We start from the raw sequence: 25,119 nt of genomic DNA on the forward strand, positions 1-25,119 counted from the left end.
TAAGTTTTTTAGGAAGTTATAATAATTAAGACACAAGGATAGACAAAATAATGAAACCGTAAAAAATTAAGAAACAGAACTTTTTGTGCATTAAAATGATATATGACAGAGACAGCAGTGCAGGTTACTGGGGGAAGGGTGGACTTTTAAATAAAAAGCACTAGAACAACTGTTTATGAGGAAATAATAAAATTGGATCCCTATCTAACATCAAACAGAAAAACCACTTTTAGACATATTAGAAATGTGTAAAAGCAAAACTTAAAACATTTTAAAATAAAATATAAAACAAGATGTCTATAACTTCAGAGGAGAGATTTATTGTACACGACACAAAAATCACTAATAAAAACATACAAAAATGATAAATGTGACTATATTATTATCAAGAACAGCTGTCCATAAATGTTTACTATAAAGAAAGTTAAAATAGAATCCACAAACTAGAAATATGATGAACACACACACACATATATACATATATATACAGATCAAAATATATATATTTATAAAAACTCCCATAAATTAATAGAAAAAAGAACACAATTTATAGAAAGATGGTCAAAGGATACAAAGAGATAGATAATAATTTTATACCACAAGATGTGAATTTCACTAATGTCAGAAAAATACAAATGAAAAAGAAATGAGATATGATTTTTTATCCACAACTGATAGCGAAAACTGATAGGATCCTTTTGGATAAGAATTTTGGAGTATGCATCAGAACTAAACACATAAGTACCCTTTGATCCAGGTGCTCTATTACTCAGGATCCAACCTGCATGTGTACAAAGAAGAAAGAACAAAAGAACTATCGTCACCGATGCTAACTCTCCGATGAAATGGTGGAGCCTCACCTTGTTCCACATTAGGAAGGGGTCACTCTAAGTAGTTACACAGACCAGATTACACAGAACCCATAGATTCTGATCGACAGAAGGTGATAGGAACACAACTGAGAACCTAAAAAAAAGGAGAACACTTCAATTCTAAAATGTGAAGTTCTTCGTGTTTCCAACCCCCAAGTTTTACAAATGTGTTCACTTTACATATTTCGATTTTGCCAAGGTATCTTTTCACTACACTCAATAATTGGTGTTTTCATTTGCTGTGAGGGCCAGGTTAAATGATTTTTGCACTGATTGCCATTTACATATGAAAACCTAAGAAAGCCACTAGGGAAAAGGTTTTAGGACAGTTCAGTCTATGAAAATATATTTAGAGAAGGAACAGTGTAAAAGGACCCAGCTTCATGGTTTTTATTCAATTAAGCAACCATCCATAAAAACCCAGATTTTGTGGTTTTTATTCAATACACGTTGCATTTATTGATAAAGGTGAGTTGATAAATTTAGGAAGATAAAGGTCCCAAATTATATCTTTCTCCATTTGCTCTGAGTATACATTCATTAAGTTAGTGATTTTTAGGTAATCAAGCTTTAGGATTCAGTTATGACATTAAATCTAAAATCATGAGAAAACTAAATTATAATAGAAATCTATAGCAAATATTTCCATAATGGCATATATATTATCAGAAAAAAAACCCCACAAAACTGAAGAAATCACAAAGTTTTCTGTAGGAAAAATCATGCAATTAGAAATCAAAGTATAGGGAAGAAAACTCTCTTCTTCTTTTCTATGTTCTTTGGCTGGCCTAACAAATTGATATAAGGCAGGTTAACAGGTGAAAAACAAATTTAAATTTCTATGTAGGGGAACCCCAAAGATGTGAGGCTCCAAGAAGTGACCAAAGCAGGCACCTTTTATATCTTTTAAACCAAGAAACAATAAATTTGTGAAGAGTTGACAAGATAATGAAGCTTGGTTTTGGGGTAGAAAATTAGTTAAGAAGTAACACCGTCTGTTTATATAGCCTTCTTGGCCTTAAATTCCCTATCTCTGGTGATAAGGACATTTCTCTTCCTCCTGGTACAGGAAGGGTATCTTTAGCATGGGAGATTTATTTCCTGCTTTCAGAGGGACCAAGAAGGTCAGAGTGTCCTTTCACCAGGTGTTTCTCAAGTAATTTTAAAGATTTTATTTATGTATTCATTTTAGAGAGACAGAGGGCATGAGCATAAGCAGGGAGAGGGGCAGAGGAAGAGGGAGAGAGAGAATCTTAAGCAGGCTCCACGCTGAGCTTGGAACCCCACACAGGGCTTGATCCCACAACCCTGAGATCTTGACCTGAGCAGAAACCAAGAGTCGGATGCTTAACCAACTGTGTTACCCAGGCACCACCCAAGTGATTTTATTCAAAGTAATCAATATGCCAATGTAGAAAATTTAGGGGTGGTATATGCTGCTCCCCTTCCAAAGCAAGAGCATCTGGGTTTTGAGGGAAAAAATAAATACTCACTAACAACATAATTTCAAGGGTGAGGACGGGAAAAAATTCTCCTGACATGTTCTAGTAAATGAGATACAGCATTATTTCCTCCTTTTGGGAGACATTTTTAAAATTTATTTTTATTTTTATTTTTTTTAGAGAGAAAGAGTATGGGTGGGGGTGGGGGAGGTGAGGGGTGGGCAGAGGGAGAGAGAGAGAGAATCTTAAGCAGGCTCCACACACAGCGCGGAGCCCAACACAGGACTTGATCTCAAGACCCTGAGATTGTGACCTGAGCCGAAATCAAGATGGAAGGCATTTTTAAAAATGAGTATATGTGAGAGATGGCACAGTCATCATTCATAAACACCCAACAATTAGTTGTTAGTTAACTTAAAAATCTGATGGGTTTGGTAGACCAAGTGAACTATGAGTGGGGAAAGAGGCGTATGTGGAAAATGGAGACAGCACGAAGGTGGGGTGCAGGTAGTGGGATCTTGTATATGGCTTATAATAGGACTCCGAATGCTATGAGGACACAGAGGATGGGAGAGGGGGCTCATGTGACTTGTGTTGTGACATTTTTCCTGGAACGAGTACCAAGGAATCACCAGCCTATTAATTACAACCATATTTCCGGTTGGGATGCTGATGAGAGAAGCTCACTGGATGTGTCTGAAAAACCTCTTGCTCAGATAACTAATGAGATTTGCTCTGGGGTGCAGAAGCTTCACCATAGCCCACATTTCCCGAGTCTTCCATTATTCATCTTCCCTTCCTCTGACCATGCCCCACCCCCTTTAAGATTTTTTTAGTGAATTTTTAAAAATTATTTTATTGAGAAACACTTTACCATCAACCATTTTTGTACTATGCAGTTCAGTGATGTTAAGTATTTTCACATAGTTGTGAAACAAATCTCCAGAACTTTTTTATCTTTCAAAATGGAAACTCTTCATGCTTTAAACAACAATTCTCTTTTTCCCCTCCCCTTGCCCTGGGTAGCCACCATACTGGGTTTTTTTTTCCCTGTGAATTTGACTACTTTAGATACCTCATATAAGTGGACTCATACAGTATTTGTTCTTTTGTGACTGGCTTCTTTCAGCTATCCTAAGGTCTTCAAGGTCCATCCATTGTTGTAGACAAGCTGGAATTGCATTCCTTTTTAAGGCTGAGTAATGCTCCATTAGCTATGCCACATTCTGTTTATCCAATCATCTGTTGACAGACACTTGGGTTGTTTCTATCTCTTGGCTATTGTGATTAGTGTTTCTATGAACACTTGTGTGCAAATATCTTTTCCAGATCCAGCTTTCAATTCTTTTGGATATATGCCCAGTAGTGGGATTGCAAAATCATATGGTAGTTCTATTTTTCATTTTTTGAGGCATCACTTCTATTCGTCAGCTCGGGCTGTCATGACAATATACCACAGTCTGGTAAGCTTAAATGACAGAAATTTATTTCCTCCCAGTTCGGGAGGCTGGAAGTCCAGGCAGGTAGGTCGGGTTTCTGGTAAGAGTTCTCTCTTTGGCTCGCAGACAGCTGCCTTCTCACAGGGTCCTTTTCTCTGTGCACGTGTACTCCTTGTGTCTAATTTTCTTCTTAGAAGGGCACCAGTCTGATAGGATTTGGGCTCTACTCTAACAACCTCACTTAACCTCCTTAATTACCTCCTTAAAGGCCCCATCTCTACGCAATCACATAGGGGGATAAGGCCTCAACATGTGAATTTTAGGGGGACACAATTCAGTCTATTCCACTGCCATTCACTTTTCCATAGCCCCCTGTACCATTTTATATTTCCACCCACAGGGCATAAGATTCCAATTTCTCCACACCCTGGTCAACACTGGTTATTTTCTCCTTCCTTGACAGCAACTGTCCTAATGTGTGTGAGGAATGACCAAGCCCCTTTAATGTGGGGCCCAGGGAAATGTGAGTTGAGTAACCACCCTTATATATTGGATTCTATTTATGGCAAGTAGTACTGCCCCAGTGTGCCAGGCTTTGCAGGTGGGAAGTTGAGAAACAGAAGAGCAGAGTGACCTTTCAAGGGGCAGAGGGAATGATTTAAGAGAATCCACGCTAAATGAACCTGGAGTCTATTTTTAGCTGGGCCGGATTACAGTTGCCTTCAGAGGTTGCATACATTAAGAGTAATCGTTTAAAAGAAAGCATAGCTCAGGCTTACATGGTATCATCTACAAGCCCAGCTGTGGCTTCAGCAGGGTTCCTGGCCCTCCCGCCATCTACTGGGCCCTTAGCAGTGTTCAGAGAGTGTTCACACCCGGCAGGCTGCAGAGAAGCCCCGAATGTCATCAAATTGGCGTGCAGAAAGGAGCACTTAATCCTGTTTTCTTTAATCTAACTACCTAAGGCCTTGGAGTTAGTCAACTGTAACTTCAAAACCCAAGGCAAATTGAACCCAGTAGGGTCTCTTTGAAAAGGCCAGCACATTCAATGAGGTTATCCTTGGTTTCCATAAAACACTATTCCACACAGAGAAGAACACTAGAAATTTTGGGAGGAATCAGAGTTTTCTTTTAAATATTTGCTTTGCAAATTTTTAGCTCAGGCTGTTTTCCAAACTTTGTGCTCTATGCAATCATCATATAAAAGATTACATTCTTCATTTATTAATACATCAAATATACACAAAACCTGTATTTAGAAACAAGGTACCACGTTACCTGTGAGAAATAACATTGTCAAGGAGCTTATAGAGAACCAGGAGCAATGACTTATGTGTGTAAGAATAATAATACAAGACAGAAATCTGTTTGCAAGAGAGAGAGATTCAGTGCTGTGGGTGAAGAAAGATCCCTTCTGGCCAGGGCTCCCAGAAAGAATTTCAAAAAGGGCACGGTGTTTGAGTTAAGCTTTAAAGAGAGATCAAGTTTGAGGCGTGTGGAGAAGTAGAGGAAGATTATCCCAGGCAGAGGAAAATCACCCCATAAATCTGGCACTGAGAATAGGAAACTATGTGTATGAGAGAACAGTTTGGATGGCAGAAAAGAAAGGTGGGGAAAAGGGGCCTGGGATCTGGTCTCAGAGGTTCCTGTATTGCTAAGGAGTGAATTATTTCATGCTAATCTTTGTTACTTAAAATTTGGAAATGTCACTGTGCACTTGACATGAGGATATAGATGGTCCCTACAGGAGCTGAATTTCCCTTTTGAAATTCCAGTTTGAGACATGATAAACACATGCATATTGAGGGAAACATAAATGTTTAGATGTAAATTGTGCCTGTTACCCTAGAATAACTGGTGGGAACTTAGGAAAGTAAAGCGAAAGATAATATATACATACAACAGGAGAGGGGCGGAGGGAGATTCTTGTAGCTGAGGCTCACCTCTCCACCTCTTTAAGCAGCTGACATTGAGAAACAGGCAAGGTCAGAAGGAATTCCAAATATGCTTGGCCTTTAAGATTTATAAATAGAAGGCCTGCTATTTATATATAACCTACTTAAAATACCCTTTATTTTAAGTGGCTAGCTAGGACAGCCATCAAAACTTAATTCTGGGTAGTCCAGAAGCTCACAACTCTAGCAAGGAAAGGAAGTTTCCCCCAGAAACATTAGTATACATCGTGGTTAGTTTCTACAGTACTGATATCCCAGGAATAGACTGTTAGAAGTTCATTGTCTTTGGCAGCTGATCTGGTAAGAAACTTGTGAAACGAAATGCTCTAATATTTTTTTATTGCGAAAAGGTCCAAACATACAAAAGAACAGAAAATAACATAACGAACTTGCCTATACTTATCACACAGATTCAATAATTATCAAGATTTCACCACATTTGCTTTACCTACTCCAAAAAAAATTTTTTTTAATTGGGAGGCATTATAAAGCATTCTAATACTGTTAGAGTGGGCAGTTAGTGAGGCTTTAGCTGGATGGCTGGAGGCCATCAAAGGGGGTATCACAGCCAGCTATCTGGAAAGTTAGAGACCTGTCCTGGCAGCCGCCCAAAGACAAAGCCCCAAGAAGCCGGATCAAACCAGATAGGGCCAAGACAAAGAAGGCCAGAGATCCTGACCAAGTAAGTGAGAAAAGACATGAAACCCTGCTCCCAAAGAAATCGCCTCCCCAGTAAGAACTATTCCACTCCCTAGTTAACCACTATCAATAAGAGATAGAGACCCAAACCCTGGGGCATGCAGCTCTCACCCGGAGCTCGCCTGCTCTCCTATCTCGAGACTGTACTCTCACTTTAATAAACTTTCCTACTTGTACCGCTCAGCCCAGTGTCTGGTCCGTCCTTGAATTCTCTCTTGCATCAAGACCAGGAGCCTCAAGTGACATCCCAGGGACAGGCTGAGCAGAGGCTTCAGGGCCCAGCGGTCTACCCTGTTCACCCAGCAACACTAGATCCTCATTTGGAATCTCTTATAGGCACAAATATTTCCTTAAATAATCTTAATGGGATTAACACACTTTACGTTAACAATAATTCTTTTGTATCAACTAGTGCCAGTTTATAATCACATTGTATCTAGTCTCCAACAGGCCTTTGTTTCAGATGGTTTGTTTAAGAATCCAAAGAAGGCATACACTTGACATTTGGTGGTTAAGTCTCTTAAGACTCTTTTTTTTTTTTTTTTAAAGATTTTATTTATTTATTTGACAGAGAGAGACACAGCGAGAGAGGGAACACAAGCAGGGGGAGTGGGAGAAGGAGAAGCAGGCTTTCCGCTGAGCAGGGACCCCGATGTGGGGCTCGATCCCAGGACCCAGGGATCATGACCTGAGCCGAAGGCAGACGCTTAACGACTGAGCCACCCAGGCGCCCCTCTTAAGACTCTTAATTAGAACAGCCCCATATCCCCCGCCCCTTTCTCTATGTCCTTGACTTATTCAAACTGGGTCAGTTTTCTCATGGAACATAAGACATTCTGCATTTGCCTCTTAGCTTCCTTGTGCTATTATTTCATGGTTCCTCTGTACCCCACATACATTTTTAAATTGGATAGTGTCCATTGCCTACATATTAATACTGTCCTTGGCATAGACGAGAGAAAGATAAGGGAATTTATTGGGATAAACATAAGTTAGGTATTTTTTTTTTAACTAGGCTGAACTGAATTTTAATTTTAAACGCCAGCTTCATCACTGAGTGGCTGTGCAAATTCATATTTGTGTGCATTTTTTAACTTCTCCAAGTTGGTTTCATTATAAGCATATCGATAATTTCACGGGGTTGCTCTGAGGATCACAGAAAGAGAATTTATAAAGGACCTAATCCAGTGGCAAGCACAGATAAGAGGCCCTACAGAACCAGAATTACCCAGGGAGTTACTTTAGCGTATACTTAGCTCCAGCTATGGTGAGAGCCTCCTGAAGGACTGGTCTGCTTGATGAAGTTACCAAGATTTGGTTTATTTCCCAGATTTCAAAAGATAGGTATCTTACTAATTATAAAAACAACAGCTGGCTATTTTTTTTTTTTTTTGGAAGAATCTAAATTATATGGGTAGTCATTTAAAAGAAATCCAATTTAAAACCTAATTCCATTAAATGAAACAGCTATTTACATTCATCCTGACAAGGTGGCTGAGGCCAAAAGACCTAACAGTGTTTATATGCAGGAGAGAGAAAGGATTCATGAATGGAACTGGATCCTTCAGGTACATCGGCAGATACATGTGCATCGGAATTGTCTGGGCCTGAGTTTGGATTTGAACGTGCATGCTACAGTTTGAGAATCTATGAGAAATTCTGGGAGCAAACTTCCCAGAGTTGGGGAACTTGTTCCAGAGTTACACCGTTATGAAATGGAGAAGCTGATATTGGAATCAGGACCCCTAGACTTCAAAACCTATGTCGATTCCTCTAGGCCATGTTTCTAACTGCCAAAGACCATCACAGAACTCTCACTAAACCACTCTTCTCAATCTTATGTAACACTGAGCTTGTTAATGAATCCATGTTTTCAAAGCCGTAAGATGCTGGATGATTTCCCTTGATTCCTTTCTGGAAGAGGCTTATCCGAGTGGGCTTTTAGGCCATTCTTCCCTTTTAATAACTGGTAGTGCCTTTGCTTACTTACTCTCCAACCCCCATGCCCTGCCTTGCCTCCCACCCCCCACCCCCCCAGTCTTTCTCTTTGTCCTTCTTAAGGGAAGGGATTTCCAGTATCACGTTCTGGCAAGTTTAAAATAAAAATTGAAAATGCAGTGCAGAGCCTTGGGACAAATTTACAGAATTTCTTTAGATTATTTGCATTATTTACAAACAGCTATTTCATGTCTATGACATGGGAAGTTTTAATCATGGTTTTGATCATAGCTCTGTCCCAGATTTAATGACAGCAAAATGGAAAAAGCTATGACTCCCCCCATCCAGAAACTTAGAAAGGGAAGGGAATAAAAAGATCAGAAACAAAGAAAAAGATCCACATTCAAACCCTGCACACATTCTGAGGATTAAAACCAAGTCATTTTTACCACTAATCAAGGTAAGTGCTCTTAAAGTTCCATTTTTTTTTTTTTTTAACAGTTTAAGTTTTGTGAAGTTCACTGTAACCTTCTACTTGAGATCTTCTTGCCTCAGGAATACATTATGTGTGTAGATCCCTGAAACACAAGCCTTTGGAAGCCAATGGGGACAACCGAGGGCCAGAGAGCTGCATCAAAAATCCTAGTCTGTCTCTCTCTCTCCTTTTTAAAGATTTTATTTATTTATCTGAGAGAGAGAGAATGAGCAGGCGGAGGAGCAGAGGGAGAGGGACAAGCTGACTCTGCGCTCAGCGCCAAGCCCAACACAGGGCTCGATCTCAGGACCCTGAGATCATGACCTGAGCCAAAATCAAGAGTCAGACGCTTAACCGACTGAGCCACCCGGGCGCCCCCCTCCCCCTAGTCTGTGTCTTAAGCAATTCTCAGAGTTGAGGTTTCTAGACTTGCTATGCCAGACAAGCATTTGCAAGGGGTTTTTAAATACAGTGAAGGAGAAAGGGCTTTAACTTGACCTGTTTACATTTCTGTCAAGTTTGCAGCTCTTATTTCCTGTATTTTTCCCATTTTTCTTTTCTTTTTTTTAAAGATTTTATTTATTTATTTGTCAGAGAGAGAGAGAGCACAAGCAGGGGGAGTGGCAGGCAGAGGCAGAGGGAGAAGCAGGCTCCCACTGAGCAGGGAGCCCAGTGGATGCGGGGCCCAATCCCAGAATCCTGGGATTATGACCTGAGCCAAAGGCGGATGCTTAACTGACTAAGCCACCCGGGTGTCCCTATTTTTCCCATTTTTCTTTTAGAATTATCTCTTGTTTTAGCTCCTTGTTTTTATGATATTTTTTACTTTTTTTGTTATATTCTCTTTTAATAGGCTTTATTTTTTAGAGCAGTTTTACATTCATAGCAAAATTGGTAAGAAGGTGTAGAGATTTCTTACATCCCTCCTGACCCCACACACACTAGTTCTTCCATTATCAACATCCTTCACTAGAGTGGTATACTTCTTACAACTGGTGAACCCACATTGACATATCAGCATCACTCAAAGTCCATAGTTCACATTGGGGTTCACTCCTAGTATGCACATTCTATGGGTTTGGACAAATGCATAATGACAGGTATCCATCATCAGGGTATTATCCAGAGTACTTTCATTGCCCTAAAAATCCTCTGTACTCTCTCTATTCAACCTTTTCTCTCCCCTAACCTCCTTGGCAACCAATGATTTTTTTTTTTTTTTTACTGTCTCCATAGTTTTGCTTTTTCCAGAATGTCATATTGTTGGAATCAGATAGTATAAAGCTTTTCTGATTGGCTTCTTTCACTTAGTAATATGCTGTTAAGTTTCCTCCATGTCTTTTCAGGGCTTAATAGCTCTTTTTTTTTTTTTTTTTTTTTTTTTGGCACTGTATAATGTTCTATTGTTTGGATGTACCACAGTTAATTTTCCGCTCACCTACTGAAAGACATCTTGGTGGCTTGACTGCCATTAGGCAATTATGAAAAATCTGCAATAAACAACTATGAGCAGGCTTTTGTGTAGCTATAAGTTTTCAATTCTTTTGGGCAAATACCAAGGAGCATGATTGTTTTGGGTAAATACCAAGGAGAGTGATTGCTGGATCATATAGTAAGAGTATGTTTACATTTTTAAGATACTGACAAACTGTCTTCCAAAATGGCGGTGCCATTTTGCATTCCCACCAGCAATGAATGAGAGTCCTGTTGCTCTACATCCTCATCAGCATTTGGTGCTGTCAATTTCTGGATTTGGGTCATTCTGATAGATGTGTGTGGTATCACTCTGTTGCTTTAATTTGCATTTTTCTGATGATATAGGTGCTGGAGCATCATTTTACATGCTTATTTTCCATTCACATATCATCTTTGGTGAGGTGTCTGTTCAGGTCTTTGGCCCATTTTTTTAGTTAGGTTGCTTGTTTTCTTTTTGTTGCACTTTAAGAATTCTTCACATATTTTGATGAACAGTTCTTCATCGAATATGTCTTCTGAAAATATTTTCTCCCAGGGTTTGGCTTTTCTTTTCATTCTCTTAACGGTGTCTTTCACAGAGCAAAACATTTTTAATTTTAATAAAATCTAGCTTATCATTTCTTTCTTTCATGGATCATGCCTTTGGTGTTGTATCTAAAAAGTGATTATTAAACCCAAGATCATCTAGATTTTCTCCTATGTTATCTTCGAGGAGTTTTATAGTTTTGCGTTTTGCATTTAAGGCTGTGATCCATTTTGAATTAATTTTTGTGAAAGTTGTGATTTTTTTTCAATGTGGATGTCCAGCTGTTCCAGCACCATTTGTTGAACAGACTGCTTTTGCTTTTTTTCTATTATCTTTGTTTCTTTGTCAAAAATCAGTTGATGATAGTTACATGGGTCTATTTCTGGGTTTTTTATTCTGTCCCATTGATCTATTTGTCTATTTTTTCACCAACACCACACTGTCTTATTTACTGTAGCTTTATAGTAAGACTCGAAGATGGGTAATGTCAGTTCTCCAGCTTTGTTCATCAATACTGCATTGGCTATTTTGGGTCTTTTGTCTCTCCATCTAAACTTTTGAACCAGTTTGTTGATAACCACAAAAGTCACTTGCTGGGATTTGGATTGGCTCTGCACTGACTCTATAATCAAGTTGGGAATAACATCTTGACAATATTGAGTCTTCCTATCTACAGACATGGACTATTTCTCCATTTATTGAGTTTTTCTTTGATCTTGTCAGGGTTTTCTAGTTTTCCTCAGTATAGATCTTAACAGAACAGCAAATACAATCACTGAGACATTGGGTTGGCAGCAAGGAAAGAGTCTGTCCGAGAGGCAGCCAAATGAGGGCAAGTCTCAAACTCACCTCCCTGAAGGGGGAGAGAATAAGTTTTTTATAATCGTAGGGGTTGACACTACATACATATTGATGAAATGGATGGGAAAACTTAAAACTCTTCGTGAGGAAAGATAGAGCATGCTTATTGAGCAAACATATGTGTAACACACACCCCATGTTCACTTTGGAGTGGAGACTTATCAGAAGAAGGCAAAATTCAGCCCCTGATGTCAGGAAGTTATCTTAGGACAAGGAGGGGCATGCTCTGAGAGCTGGTATAAACTGGATGAGGTCTGGGGCTTGTTAGCTCAGGTAAGGAATGCACGGTCTTGCTTGTTCATAGGCTGGAACCATATCATTGATTTTGAGTCCACGCTTCTGCAGACACAATTAGTGGATTTGTTAGTGGGGTCTGAAAAGATACAATAGCTGACTAGGGAGAAATAGTTCTCTGAAAAACAAACTTTAAATTTTATACTAGTTTCGACCTTATTAACCCTGTGGGGCACTTACGGTTTTAGATCTTGCACATATTTTGTTAGATTTATACCTAAATATTCTATTTTGGGGAGGTGCCAATGTAAATGGATTTATGTTTTTAATTTCAATTTCCACTTGTTCATTGCTGGTATACAGGGAAGCTATTGACTTGGGTATATTAATTTGATCACCTGCAATGTTGCTATTATCACTTCTTAGTTCCAAGAGTTGGTCAATTCTTTTGGATTTTCTGCATAGATGATCATGTCACCTGCAAACAAAGACAATTTTATTTCTTCCTTGTCAATCAATATACTTTTTATTTCCTTTCCTTTCCTTTCCTTTTCTTATTGTCTTATTGCAAAGGCTTCCAGTTCAATGTTGAAAAGCAGTGGTAAAAGGGGACACCCTTGCCTTGTTCCTGATCTTAGTGGAAAATCTTCTATTTTTTCATCATAAACCTGATGTTAGCTATAAGCTTTTTGTAGATTGCATTCTCTGAAATGCAGGAAAGGAAGCACTGTGTAAAGTTATACTTAAATAAAGGATATTGGATTTCATTTCCCCCCTAGTTAGCTCCATGCAGGCCCTCTCTTTACTCAGCTTTAGATCTTCCTACTGACAGGATCTTCAGCCTTCTCAGTCCACGTCAATTACAAGTGGTTACATCTGATCCTAGAGCTAATCCGGACTAAGCCAGGAAGTCTACAGGCAGCCGAATGCCTACAAGCAGCCAAATGCCTTTACTAATGGAGCTTGGAACTAGTATTTGGTGCTTCTAGAGTAAGTCTTGAGCATTTTCATGGTCCCTGAGTTACAGACTCCTCCTAACTGGGACTTGTTTGGTCCATAAAACTCAATGTCCACCTCACTTCCCTCAGTAGCACCTTAGCTACCTTCCATTTTCTGAAGCTGAGTAAACTAGGTTGGAGCCATGACATCTAAGTGGTTTTTTGCCGGCCCCCATGCTCCTGCAGGAGCTGGTGTTTTCCCATATATTTGCATTTCTGCTCCAAAGTAGACCAGTCACCCAGAATATGATGCTGCGCTCTTACTTAATTGCACTACTGTCATTTTGTTACAACTCCTGCTAAGCCATCCCACCTGCTGGATCCATCCTTTTCGGTCCACAGCCCTTATGATATGATGTACTGTCTGCCTTTAAAGAGCCAGCCCCACAGCTCAATCAGTTTCACTAACCCAGTTGCTGTTTCCTCTCAAAATTATTAGTTTCATCATGCCTTACCTTATTTAATGGTCCTGACTTTCTTTTCACCCTAAAGCTATTGCCCCAGAAAAGGATGTCAGCATCATATCTGATCCTAATTCCTTAGATATCAAGCCAAAATTCCTACAGTATGCACAGTCCCGAGATAACTCACATAAAAAAGAAAAAAAAGTCTCAGTGCCATATTTATTTATGCCTTCTATGAAGAAATTAGGTTACCACCTCCATCTTGATGTCTGGTAAACCTGTATTTCCAGCCTCGATCTCTCAAGGTTTCAGATTCATATATTTAACTTCCACCTTCTACCTGGATGTATAACAAGTACGTCACATTCAACATATCAGACACTGAAACTCATAGTTTTCTCTTCTGGCCTCTCTCACTTCCTTGTTCAACAGCAATTACAATAAAGCCTGCTTCTCTGTATCTGACCCATCAACCTAACTGCCTAAAGTAGAAAGCTGTGCTTCACCTTCTGGTCCCTCAGACCTCACAATCAATCAACCAGTCCCATCAAATATCTCTCCTATTTCTTGAGTGTGTTTATTTCTCTCCACACCATTGCCAACATCCTAATTCAGGCCACCCCCACAATAAACTTCAAACTCCTTAACATTGCATAGCAGATTTATATCTTAAAGTATTAATGTGCATTAATCCATAGTTTCTTGCCTCGTCCTGCCTTTTCCTGCAACAAAAACAGTTGGCTACCACATGAAAGGTAAAGTACAGAGCATATAAACTTTTACAGATGGAAAACAATAAGCCCATGTCAGATAAATTATTTATTCTAACTCATAGCTTAGTGCTTTAAAAAACTCAACTAAAAAATCTGCTATATGGCAAATAATAAGTAAAATGGTACTTATTTTAGCAAGTTGCCAGGCTATATAAATATAGTATACTATGTCAAATAGAATAAATATAGTAGACATAGTATACTATATTACTGTAATACTAATATTACATAATTTTAATATTATATTTTTATAAGGTAGATACTATAAATACCTCATTTTTTTGGATGAGGAAAATGATTCACAATTTGTTGAGAAACTAATATATGGTCACAGAGCCAGGATTTGAGCCAGGTTGTTTGCCTACAGAATTTGGGCTCTTAGCCACGGCACTGTGCTATTTCTCCATGTATGGTCTATGGACATTGAAACTTTTATTTTTCATTTTCAAGTTTTATTTGTTAAATCTAGCACTATTTACAATTAGAAAATATTATTCATATATTGCAATACCAATCATATAGAATATCTGGGCAAGGAATATATTATCTCTGTAGAAACTTTACAGATTACAGAAGCAATGTCCTTAAAGAAGAAGGACATGGGTTTCCCTGTCTGTATGCAGGAGACACACAAGTGCTACTATTCCACATTATTAACCCTACCCAAAAGACTTACTGGATGCACATATGGACTCTACCTCATTGCTTTCCACTTGTGAATATGTTGTTTTTATTGCTCTATGTCATCCATCCATTAAGCATATCACTTGATAAACGTTTCCTCTGCAAGTAGCTAGTAAGATTCTTAAGGCCAAGAGTAGTATATTCTATTTATATACTGCAATGAAACCTCCCTCAGTCTTCACACTAAAGCATCAATCCCTCCAATTCTGAATTTCCCTTGAGCTTCACAATGTTCTTCTGAGCTTTGATGTAATGTAATTTAACTATAAATTATAAAGCTGTCTAAAATTAAACATATTCACATCATGTCTGGCAGGAACCTCAAACTCTATAATCCCAAAAACCCAAAGTAACTTAAAAAAAAAATAATAAAATCTTTGTCTCATTTTTTCTCTCCTTCAGAAGCAAAAAAAAAAAAAATCTTACCCATAACTTCTGGCCCCTAGTCACCAAATTCTAAATTCTGCTATCCCAAATGCCTCTTCTGTCGCCTCTTTCTCCTCTCACTGACGCTGACCAAGTTCAGGCCACCATTCTCCTTCACCTGAACCACTGGGACAGCCTCCCAATAGATTGCTCTGAATTCAGTTTGTTATTAGTAGAACCCATCCTTTGTATTTGTATAACTACATTTCTAAACACGGATATGATCACACTTATTCATTCAAAACAACTTATGCAGAATGCAGTCCAAAGTCCTTACTCCGTCGTTCAAAGCTCTCCATGTTATCAGCCTTGGTTTCAATCTAGCTGGCTAGATACGACTGAGGGTAGTATGTCTCCTTGAACATCTGGGATAGTGCCCATAAGATCTTTTCTCCTCCCCCAACTGTGGGTTTCCGTATATATGTTTTATTAAAGGGAATCATTAACATTAATCTCACACACGGCGATTGCTCAAAAGGAAATGTGACCACACCCGCTGTGTCTCAGCGCTACCATGATTTACTCAGATAGAGGCTCCCACGCCGCTTCAGAGCAGTGTCATCATCTTTTGGGTGGACCAGCAGCCAGAGAAGGCCCACCCTGGAGAGTTAACTGGCTTTCTTTTGCCCTGGGGTCTGGAAAGGGAGTCCTGATTTACTTTCAATTTTCCTGAGACAGAACTGACCTGACCTCAAAATTGCATGAGATCTACATGGGTAAAAACGTGGCCAAAACAACAACAACAACAACAACAACAACAACAACAAAAAGTCTGATTTCTTGCATCATATTATCATGCCTCGGTATTACAAGTAATTCTGTTAACATAAGCCTGGAAATCAAAACACATCGAACAGCGAGAATTCCCAGAGCAGCGGCGGCCTAAGCTGCGGGGGACGGGGGGAGGCGGGGGGCTTAAGTCTCGCGAGAGAGCAGGCACAGGCGCTGTGGTCTCCCTGGCTCTCGCGAGAACCAAGCTTCGGCTTCCCCTTCCCCGAGACAGCGGTAGCGGCTCCAGGGGCAACAGCAATGGCGGCCCCCTTGTCCGAGCGGCTCTTCTCGCTGGAGCTGCTCGTAGACTGGGTGCGTCTTGAAGCCGGGCTGCTGCCGCCGCCGCCCGTGGTCGCGGTGGAGGAGGAGCAAGAGGAGGCCGAAGAGGAGGAGGCATCGCCGCCCCGGCCATCGCGCGACTTGTGCCCCGCCGTGGCCTTCCGCCTGCTGGACTTCCCCACGCTGCTGGTTTACCCTCCTGAAGGCCCCGGCGCCCCAGCCCCGGAGCCCCGGCCCGGCCTGGTCAGCTTCGGTCGCGGCAAGTCCTGTCTCTTCCGCCTGCACCCCGCCACCCTGCACCGCCTGCTCCTTCGGACCCCGCTTCACACCCTGCTACTGCAGCTGCCCCCTGGGCGTCCGACTCCCGCCCCACAGCTCCTGGGTGCCTGTAGCATCTCGCTGGCCGCCGCCGCCCACAAGGTCCTGGGACAGGCCGCCTCCGGCTGCTCCCAGGGTCATCGAGGAAATTTCCCTCTGCATAACCAAGTTGGGGATCGGATTGGGTACATTGCTCTGGGCTACCGCTTGACTGATTTGGGAAGCAGCTTGTTGGGCCATCTTGAGAGGCCAGTTACTTCCACAGGAGGTGGGGTGGAGCGTGTAGAGGTCAGTTCCCAAACCCTGCAGGAAAAACAGCAACCAAACTCAGAGCCAAGAGCGAGAGATGCTGATAGGTTTCTCGTGGGTTTAAAAATCCCAAAGGTACAGAAGGATTTGGAGGAAAGAGCTTCCCACAGTGAGAACAACTCTGGTAACACGGTTTCTGTGAAGCATGGCAAAACCAAGTCTATTTGTTCAAATTCTAGTGGTGTGAGGAGCGTTAGCCCCCCAAATCAGGAAGTCACAGAGTTAGACATTGAAACCAACACTTTTTGCCCCCCTCCTCTGTATTACACTCATTTGACCCAAGAAAAGATGCCTCCTGTACAGGGTACAATCACCATTAAGCCTCAAATAAATGGACCTGAGGAATTGGATGCTATTTTTCTAGAGGAAAATCATGCAACTGCCCCAACACATACTGATTCTCTGAAACCTACTAATTCTGGGATACATGAGAATCCTCCAGTGCTCGTAAATGCTCCGCATGTTCAGGATATAGGAGCAAGTGATCAAACTACAGATCATGCTCAAACTGAACAAAATAGAATTAATACAATAAGGCAGCTGCCTTTGTTAAATGCTTTGTTGGTTGAGTTGTCCGTGTTATACAACCAACCTGTGGCAAGCCCTACTCAAATACATCCTCACTTAGCCTGGTTATATAGAACTGAGGATAAGAAGTCACCAGAATGCACATGTAAATCTGAATCTAAGGATCGGCTTTCTATGGGGGGAAATGAAAAGTCAGCAAATCTTCAGTATAAAAAGAACCAAGCTGAAAATCTCAAAAAAGGTAAATATTTTGAAAAGAACAGTGGTAACCCCCCGCAAAGAGTTCCAAGGGGGAAGTTGCTTTACGGTTTAACAAATACACTTAAACTACGTTTAAAGCAGACAAATCCTGGTATGTTGGTAATACATGAAAAAAGAGAGCAGTATAGAAAAATGCAAGCACAAATGTTAGGTGCAAAACTCAGAACTCCACCATCCAAAGTTAAAGTATTAAGCTTTGCAGAACAACATCAGAAGCCACACCAACTGCCGAAAGATAAGTGTTTGGGATTAGATGCATCTTTTGCTGAAAACAGTGATACCTCAAAGCAGATCAGTGGAGTTTTTGATGACCATAGCACAACTAAAGAAACTAAACTGAAATGTGCAACTGAAAAAGCTGTAGACTGTGGTGAACATAGAGCCAATAATGGTTTATTGGAAGAAATTGTGAGTCCTGCAAATTCCATTGTCCCTGAAGGTTTTACTCATGCAAGTATTTTGGAAGGAAAAATGGAAATGAAAGTCCAAAGTTCATGTGCTTTCCAACAGGTTGCAGTTGTTAACAGAATTGTAGTAGATAAAGAAATAGAGGATAAACAGGTCAAAACCACCGATGATGACACTCTTATTGATGATATCGGTGAAAATAAACCGAGTAAAAATAGTTGCTCTGAAAGCATCTCAGAATTAAAGTATTCTGATGACTTCACCAGCCCTTGCTCTTCTGAAGATTTCTATACCACTGAGGACACTAGCAGAATTTTACAAGCTCATGATAGCAGTCCAGGGGCAGAAAATCCAAAACATAACCAATACACAAGTAAGTCTAGTGAAACAATACTGTCCATAAGAAAAAACAGCAGTGAAAAGAGTTCTATTCTTAGCCCACCTTTTTCAGCTGTATCACCAGTACACTCATATAAAAGATCTCATATTTCAAAGATTCCAGATAAAAGTTTGGAGGAAACGTCTAGTATCTCTAGCAGTGATTTATCTTCATCACACTGGATTGAGGAAAAAGAAAACCAGAGAGATCGAAACAGTATGTATAATTCTAAAGTTATAAAGAGGGGTCAAGACATCTCTATTAAACTTAAAACAAGAACTGGTTGCAAGTCTTCAGAAAAAAGCCAGTCACCTCGGACATCTCAAGTGAGTTCTTATCTGCCATCTAATTTGTCAGAACTAGAACTTAATGTCCTGGATAGCGGTACACCAGATCGCTTTGACGAAGATGATGAAGTTGCTTCACTAAGTATTTCCAAACAATGCAAAGATATTTGCGAATTAGTGATAAATAAACTTCCAGGATATACAGTGTGAAAATACGTGCTTTTAAAGAAAATTTCATTTTTGTATAACCTATATGTACTGTTAGTGAAACAATTTTTAATATTTTAGTATATAATATTTTAGTATATAAATTACATGAGTAATTCTTTTTAAGAAATATGTCATTTTGATGTCTAGATAGTATTTATTAAATTGAACAATATTAATCATGATATCACCTTATAATCTAGGTAAGATTTAAGTTGTTTAATCTTATAAGAATAAAAATATCTTTCTAAACTATCTCAAAGTATCTATCTGAAAGTATCAGTCATCCTAAAGCTGGCTTCAGGCACACCATTACAAAAAGAAGGCTAGTTAATAAGGATAACCTCAAATTTTAATGGGAATAAGTCATTTAACAAATACAGAAGAACTTACTCTGTGAGATGCAGAAAGGTACAAAAGCATTTAAGATATAGCCCCTGTATGTAGAGCTTACTGTTTTATATAGACATGAATTCTTTAGGGAAATCTTAGATACATACACATCCCATATCCCCAGTAGGTGAAGTCCTTTTTTATATGTTGTCATTGTGCTCTACTTTTTTTTTTTTTTTAATGCAGTTTGTGTGATTACTTGATTAATGTGTATCTTCTGTTAGGCTTAAGTTTTGTGATGGAAGGGACCATATCGGTTTTGCCCAGCAGTGTAGTATGTTCTTAGTATCTAGCACAGTCTGGTATGTGGTTGGGGTGTGATGATAGCATGTGTTGAACAAATTAATGAAGGCCGTGCATTTAAAATAACCTGATGGGAGGGAATAGAATTAAGTAAACAAGCAAAAATCCTGAGAATAAGCAGCAGAAAATCCTTATTGGAAACATGGTTATTTGACTACAATATTTTTGTTTTGCTGTGTATAAACAGCCTGCAGGTGTTCAACAAAGTATTTAGGGAAGGAAGCTAAGAAAGGTGTCTTCCAGTTTCTTATATAGAAATTCAATTTATTGTTGTCATTTCAGGTTGTTCCATAGTTATTTTTAAAGTATGAAAGTTTGTTTTTAGGAAGTCTAGTGATTATTTCTTTATAATTTCTTCCATTGGTTTTGTACTTAGACCTTATTCTGTGTTCAAATATTTACATGTAGTTTTTTTATGTGTTTTATTTTAATTTTTACGCTTTTTAATATATCTGATATTTTTGGGTGTATGAAGTGAGGCCCTAATTTTCCTTGCTTTATAAGTAATTAAATAACTATGTAAGTATTATCTTTTGAATGATAATAACAGATAAAATGTAGAAAGGTGGTAAGAGATGAGGATGTTATATTTTGAGAAACAATACGAATAAAAGAAATATGGGAATGAGCGTAATGTATTCATGGGACTGTGAAAATATCATGATTCGAATGGTAGATTCATGCTACAGAGTGGTAGAAAGGAAATTTGTTGAGTAAGAAAAGTCCCAGATTGTAGGGAGCTTCAAATGCCAAGCATAATAATAAAGACCTAAGCAATAGAAACAATAGAGTATTTTACAAATGAGCACCGATATATAGTCATAACATTTTGAATATTATAAATTACTAAAATAATTTCTGGGAGGCATGGAAATTATACCAGTAAAAGTTTTGAAATATGAAATGCTTTTTAATGGCTAATGGCTATGATCTTAATTTTTCAGTTAATATAAAGCATCTACTATATCATTCTAGAAAATCAAAGTATTTTAATGCTAGGTACTGTAGCTAGATATCAACTTGGTATGTAAATTGTTAGCAATTTTTCATTACTATGGAAGAGACAAAAATATAAGCAATAATGTCAAAATCATTAAAGAAATAACTCCTTAAAAATCAACTTTTATTTGGAGTAAGTCATTGCCTATGATGGGAATAGATGAGAAAAATGATTAATTCAGTATGTCTGAGGTACAACAAAGACTAAAGCATTAATGTACTTTAAATTAGAAAACTGAGTAGCTGAATAAGATTCTCTTTGAGTTACTCCATCAATATTTATTTCTAGAATTGTGGTATGAGTTTTTATAGTTTAATTCTAGTGCAAAATACTTCTTTTCGTGCATTTAGTACTTCCTATTTGCAACCTATCTTCAAATTCTACTTCATGTTTTAATTCTACAATCTAAAAGCTTAGTTAAGAATATCGTAATAGATACTACTCCTGAAACATTCTTTGTCCCCTTAATTGCTTAAAATCATTGAAACATGAAATAGTATTTCATCCTCTTAAATCAGGGAGACCTGTCATTTAATTGTTTGTAAACTAAGCTACTGCAATCCAGCTTTTCTGATTAGTGTAGGTATCTGAACTGCTGTGGGCAAAGCTGAATGGGAGAGGATCTAAGAAGCAGTGAGCAATAGAAATGTTAGGACCTACCTCTGCGTAGTATTAATACTAGCAGCTTAGGAGGCAGTTGTCAACGATGACAAGTCCTTTGAACTATTACCATAAGCAGATTCAAAGAGGGCTGTGCAGATGTTTACAATATGTTGGTTTTTCCGTCAGTCATATGCATGCCGTTGATATCTTCAGATACAAAGAACAAGGATGCTGAACTTTCTGCCTTGTGCTTCTGGCTTTCTGTTGAGAGCCACTCCTTCACATCTCAGTTAATTTTTATTTTTCCGCCTGTAAAAGCAGTGCATTTGTTACGGAATTATATTTGGGAACCAAACTTTTATTTGCTGTCAACATAGAGTTAAATATCATAATTAAACAAACTTCTAATTACCACACCGTGGTTGGCAAAGCAAAGGAATTTCATAACAAAGGAAGCAACATATAAGATAAACAATATTTACATTTGTCTAATCGTAGACATACTTGGGCCTAGAGATATAGCCATCCTTTAGGCTACTTATGTTTTAATTTGGATTAAGATATCAGGAGTTGTACAGAATGACAATTTATAAGCCAGTACTTGCTGGATCCTTCTCATTTTTAACCTAAGACAATGCAAGGAAAACCTACTTGGTCAAGGACCAAGGCATTTTTACTATTTTTCTCCAGAAATTTTCCTGTCATGCTAGGAAATAACAGATTTCAGGATGAACATTAGGTTGGAGTGCCAAGCCATAGCAATATAATTACTTCCTTATTTTTCAAATACTTCTCTGTTATACTAATAATCGTATTAATTCTAGAAAGAATAGAAAATTCAGGTAAGAGTCTTTGCTGCAAAATTGTATCTTAAGTGAAGGTTATGGTCCTTTGCTTCCAAAATCCCAATGAAATCACAGTTGTAAAAATAAGAATGAACCCATAGTAGCCCTGGCGAACATGGAAAATACTGGTGGTGGACAAGACCATTTGAGGAACTTCTGGAAGATACAGAGCAGGTGAGTTTAAGTTGATGAAAGATGGATTAGAAATCTACTCTTCAGCATTGTCCAGTGAGGGGATGCTGGAGAAATGAGAAGATCGTGTTTATTTTCTAAAGAGCCTCAAATATACTTCAAGATCAGTCAGTAGGGCTTGGGAATAGAAGCAGGTTGTGGGCAATTTGGGGGTGGAACAGAACTGAGGATGATGTGAGAAGCTGGAGCCCAGCTAAAGGTTTATGTACTAGAGAAGTTGTTGGGACCAAAGAGAAAAATGAGTATTTTTGCTTTTGACACCAAAATACTTTTAAAATGTCTTTTTCAGTTTTACTGGGGAGACCACTGACCCTTGTGGCAAATTAAAATGATGTAATCCTGGCCTTTGGAGATGGATGAATGGTAATTTGCATCCTTGGTCATGTTATATGAATTCTTGGAGATTATTTCTTCATTATAGGATTGGTTTGAGGATTGAATCAAATTTATCTAGCAAATATGGCAGTGATTGTGCATGTGAGTGTTGGGGGTTAAATTTAGAATTACAGAGAATATACCATGCTGTCTGTATTTCTGCCCTAGGGGGCCATATATTTTTCATTAAAATCTCAGGAAATCAACTCTTCCTTCCAAAAGGTTTAAACAAATTTTCCATTGCATAACAAGGCCAAGAGGGTAATGGAGATAAAGCAGGACAAAGACTTCTGGCCAGGGAAGAAGACTGTTTAAGACAGGAGAGCCACAAAACTAAGCAAAAGGAGCCCTTCTCAGAATATTAAGCAGTGGGACATCTAGCTTTGTGCAGAGTATTAGGGGGTGGTGAGAGAAGGGGATGGTGGGAGAAGGGTATGCAAAACTTCCTTCCCATTCATTAAGAAAGGGAACTCTGAGCCAGGGCATAAGTAAAGACAAATTTTTTGAAAACAGTAAGAAAGCAAATCTAGGTGACCCGGACTACAGGAGGTTGCCTTAGAAACGTCTTTAAAAATTTTTTTTTAAATTTTCTTTCTGGATATTTTAAGTCTTTCCATAGTAGATGCACAAAAATATTTTCCACTTTTATATGCCTTGGAAGTAAGGATGCAGTGAGTAGGGAAGGAGCTGTGAATAATTTGTCATAATAAAAGAACCGGAAACTTTGAGAATGAGTTGGGAAGAGGTGAGACAGCTTTAGGATCAGATACTGTAACTGAATAGGAGAACCCTTGGCAACAGGAATCAAAAGGTTTAGGTTTTAATAAAGAATATTTCTGTTTGTTCAGGAACAGACCAGGATAGGAGATCAGACAAGCTTCTGAGTAATAGTAGGAGAAGTTAACAGCTGAGGTTATATATTGTAAAGAAAGAATGTGGAGTGGAACAGGTCTATGAGTCAATAGATGTGGGTGACTGTAAGATCAGAAACCCACACTTGTAAATTTGACTACTTAGAATATTATCAGGTTTGTTCTTTTATTTTTTTTTTTTTTGTTTTCTTCAGTTTTGTTCTTTTATTTTTTTTGGTTTCTTCTTGGTTTTAATATAGTTCTTTTTGAAGGATCTTTTAGTTGAGCTGTAAGAGCAATAGGAAATGGATTGGGTTGTGCTCATAATTGAGCTGAAATCCTAATGGATGAGCGGTATACTCCCAGGGTCTACCTATTGAAAGACAGAAGATATGGGGGCCCTTAGACAACCCCTCATTTCTACCCAAGGATTTCTCCTTTAGCTATCTATTCTCTCCTGAAAACCTTAGAGAGTTTTTCTTTTTGATTTATTAAGGGAAACTGTTCAATTTCAGAGCTTACACCCAACAACTGCCTGGAGTACTGTATTTCATTACTTGTGATTTAGGTGTCAATCCTGTAGAGTGAATTGGGACTGAATTCTGGAATCAGAATGACATAAATAATAATGGATTGCTTTAGCTATGGAGGAACCTATTGTCAGAAAATTTTGTCTAAAAATGATTGCTTACATATCCAAAATTCTTAAGAATATTTCCAAGTACTTTGGGACCACATTTGTTAACCTGAGGGAAAAGATGTTTCTAATCTTCTGAAAAGAAAAGTCCAAAATATGAACTTGGCTTCTTGTTAGCAAAGTGCTCCCTATCCCTGATATCCTCTGTAATAGCAGGAAGCCAAGTATTTAAGAGGACAGAACTTCTATTTTCAGATGGAACTTCCTTCCGTTCTAATGCTCCTTTTCTGAATATATGATTTCATGGTGCTCTCTTCCTATTTCACTGATCACAGCATGAGCTCATGCTGTCAATCTCTTAAGAACCAGTGTTAGAGGTAGGATTTTACTGAAATTATGGTCTAGCTTTTCACTGGAAAATAGATTTTTTTTTTTTTTAAGTATTTTGGTTATGCGGTCTCCATTGTCATTAATTTAACACTAATACTTCCTGACTTTGAATAGCACTTTAGAGCTGATGAAGGACTTCCAGTATCTCACATCATCTTCAGAAGAATTCTATGAGTTAAGCATTAATATAGACAGGAAGCTGAGGTTGTTTTCCATATCCATAGCCTTTCTCATTTCCATAGAAAAACTGAAAGGTTCTTGGTATAAATATTAGGAAGTTAATACTCCTTAGTTATATCATTTCCAGAGTCATACTGGATAGCAATAACCTATAAATAGATAAAAGTTTAATTTTGAACTTTATAGAACTGTGCTGTATTTCAGCCCTCCCTATTATTTTGGTGTCTTCTGTTTTTATCTTCTAATTAAGTTGTTTTTACTAAACCAGTTTTATGCTTTTCTGCATCAACAAGGAGGTACTCATCTGTATGTTGAGAATATGATTATACTCTCAAGGAATCCAGGTGTGGTATTAAAAAGCAGTTGAAAGTGTTAGCCAGTTATTGCCAGTAAAGAAAACT

General features: G+C 38.6%; 1 protein-coding gene across 1 annotated transcript; it reads left to right on the forward strand.

Annotated features, from left to right (window-relative positions):
• The first annotated feature begins 16,202 nt into the window (after positions 1-16,202).
• On the forward strand, positions 16,203-19,000 carry MAP10 (microtubule associated protein 10). The gene has a single exon (XM_032430412.1). The coding sequence runs from the start codon at positions 16,232-16,234 to the stop codon at positions 18,950-18,952; it is 2,721 nt and encodes a 906-aa protein (XP_032286303.1). The 5' UTR covers positions 16,203-16,231; the 3' UTR covers positions 18,953-19,000.
• Positions 19,001-25,119: the final 6,119 nt, after the last annotated feature.

The sequence above is a fragment of the Phoca vitulina genome, unplaced genomic scaffold (assembly GCF_004348235.1).
Source record: "Phoca vitulina isolate PV1807 unplaced genomic scaffold, GSC_HSeal_1.0 scaffold43, whole genome shotgun sequence".
Taxonomy (NCBI): domain Eukaryota; kingdom Metazoa; phylum Chordata; class Mammalia; order Carnivora; family Phocidae; genus Phoca; species Phoca vitulina.

Coding starts and splice junctions, on each gene's coding strand:
- MAP10 (XM_032430412.1), top strand. CDS start 16,232: ATGGCGGCCCCCTTGTCCGAGCGGCTCTTCTCGCTGGAGCTGCTCGTA.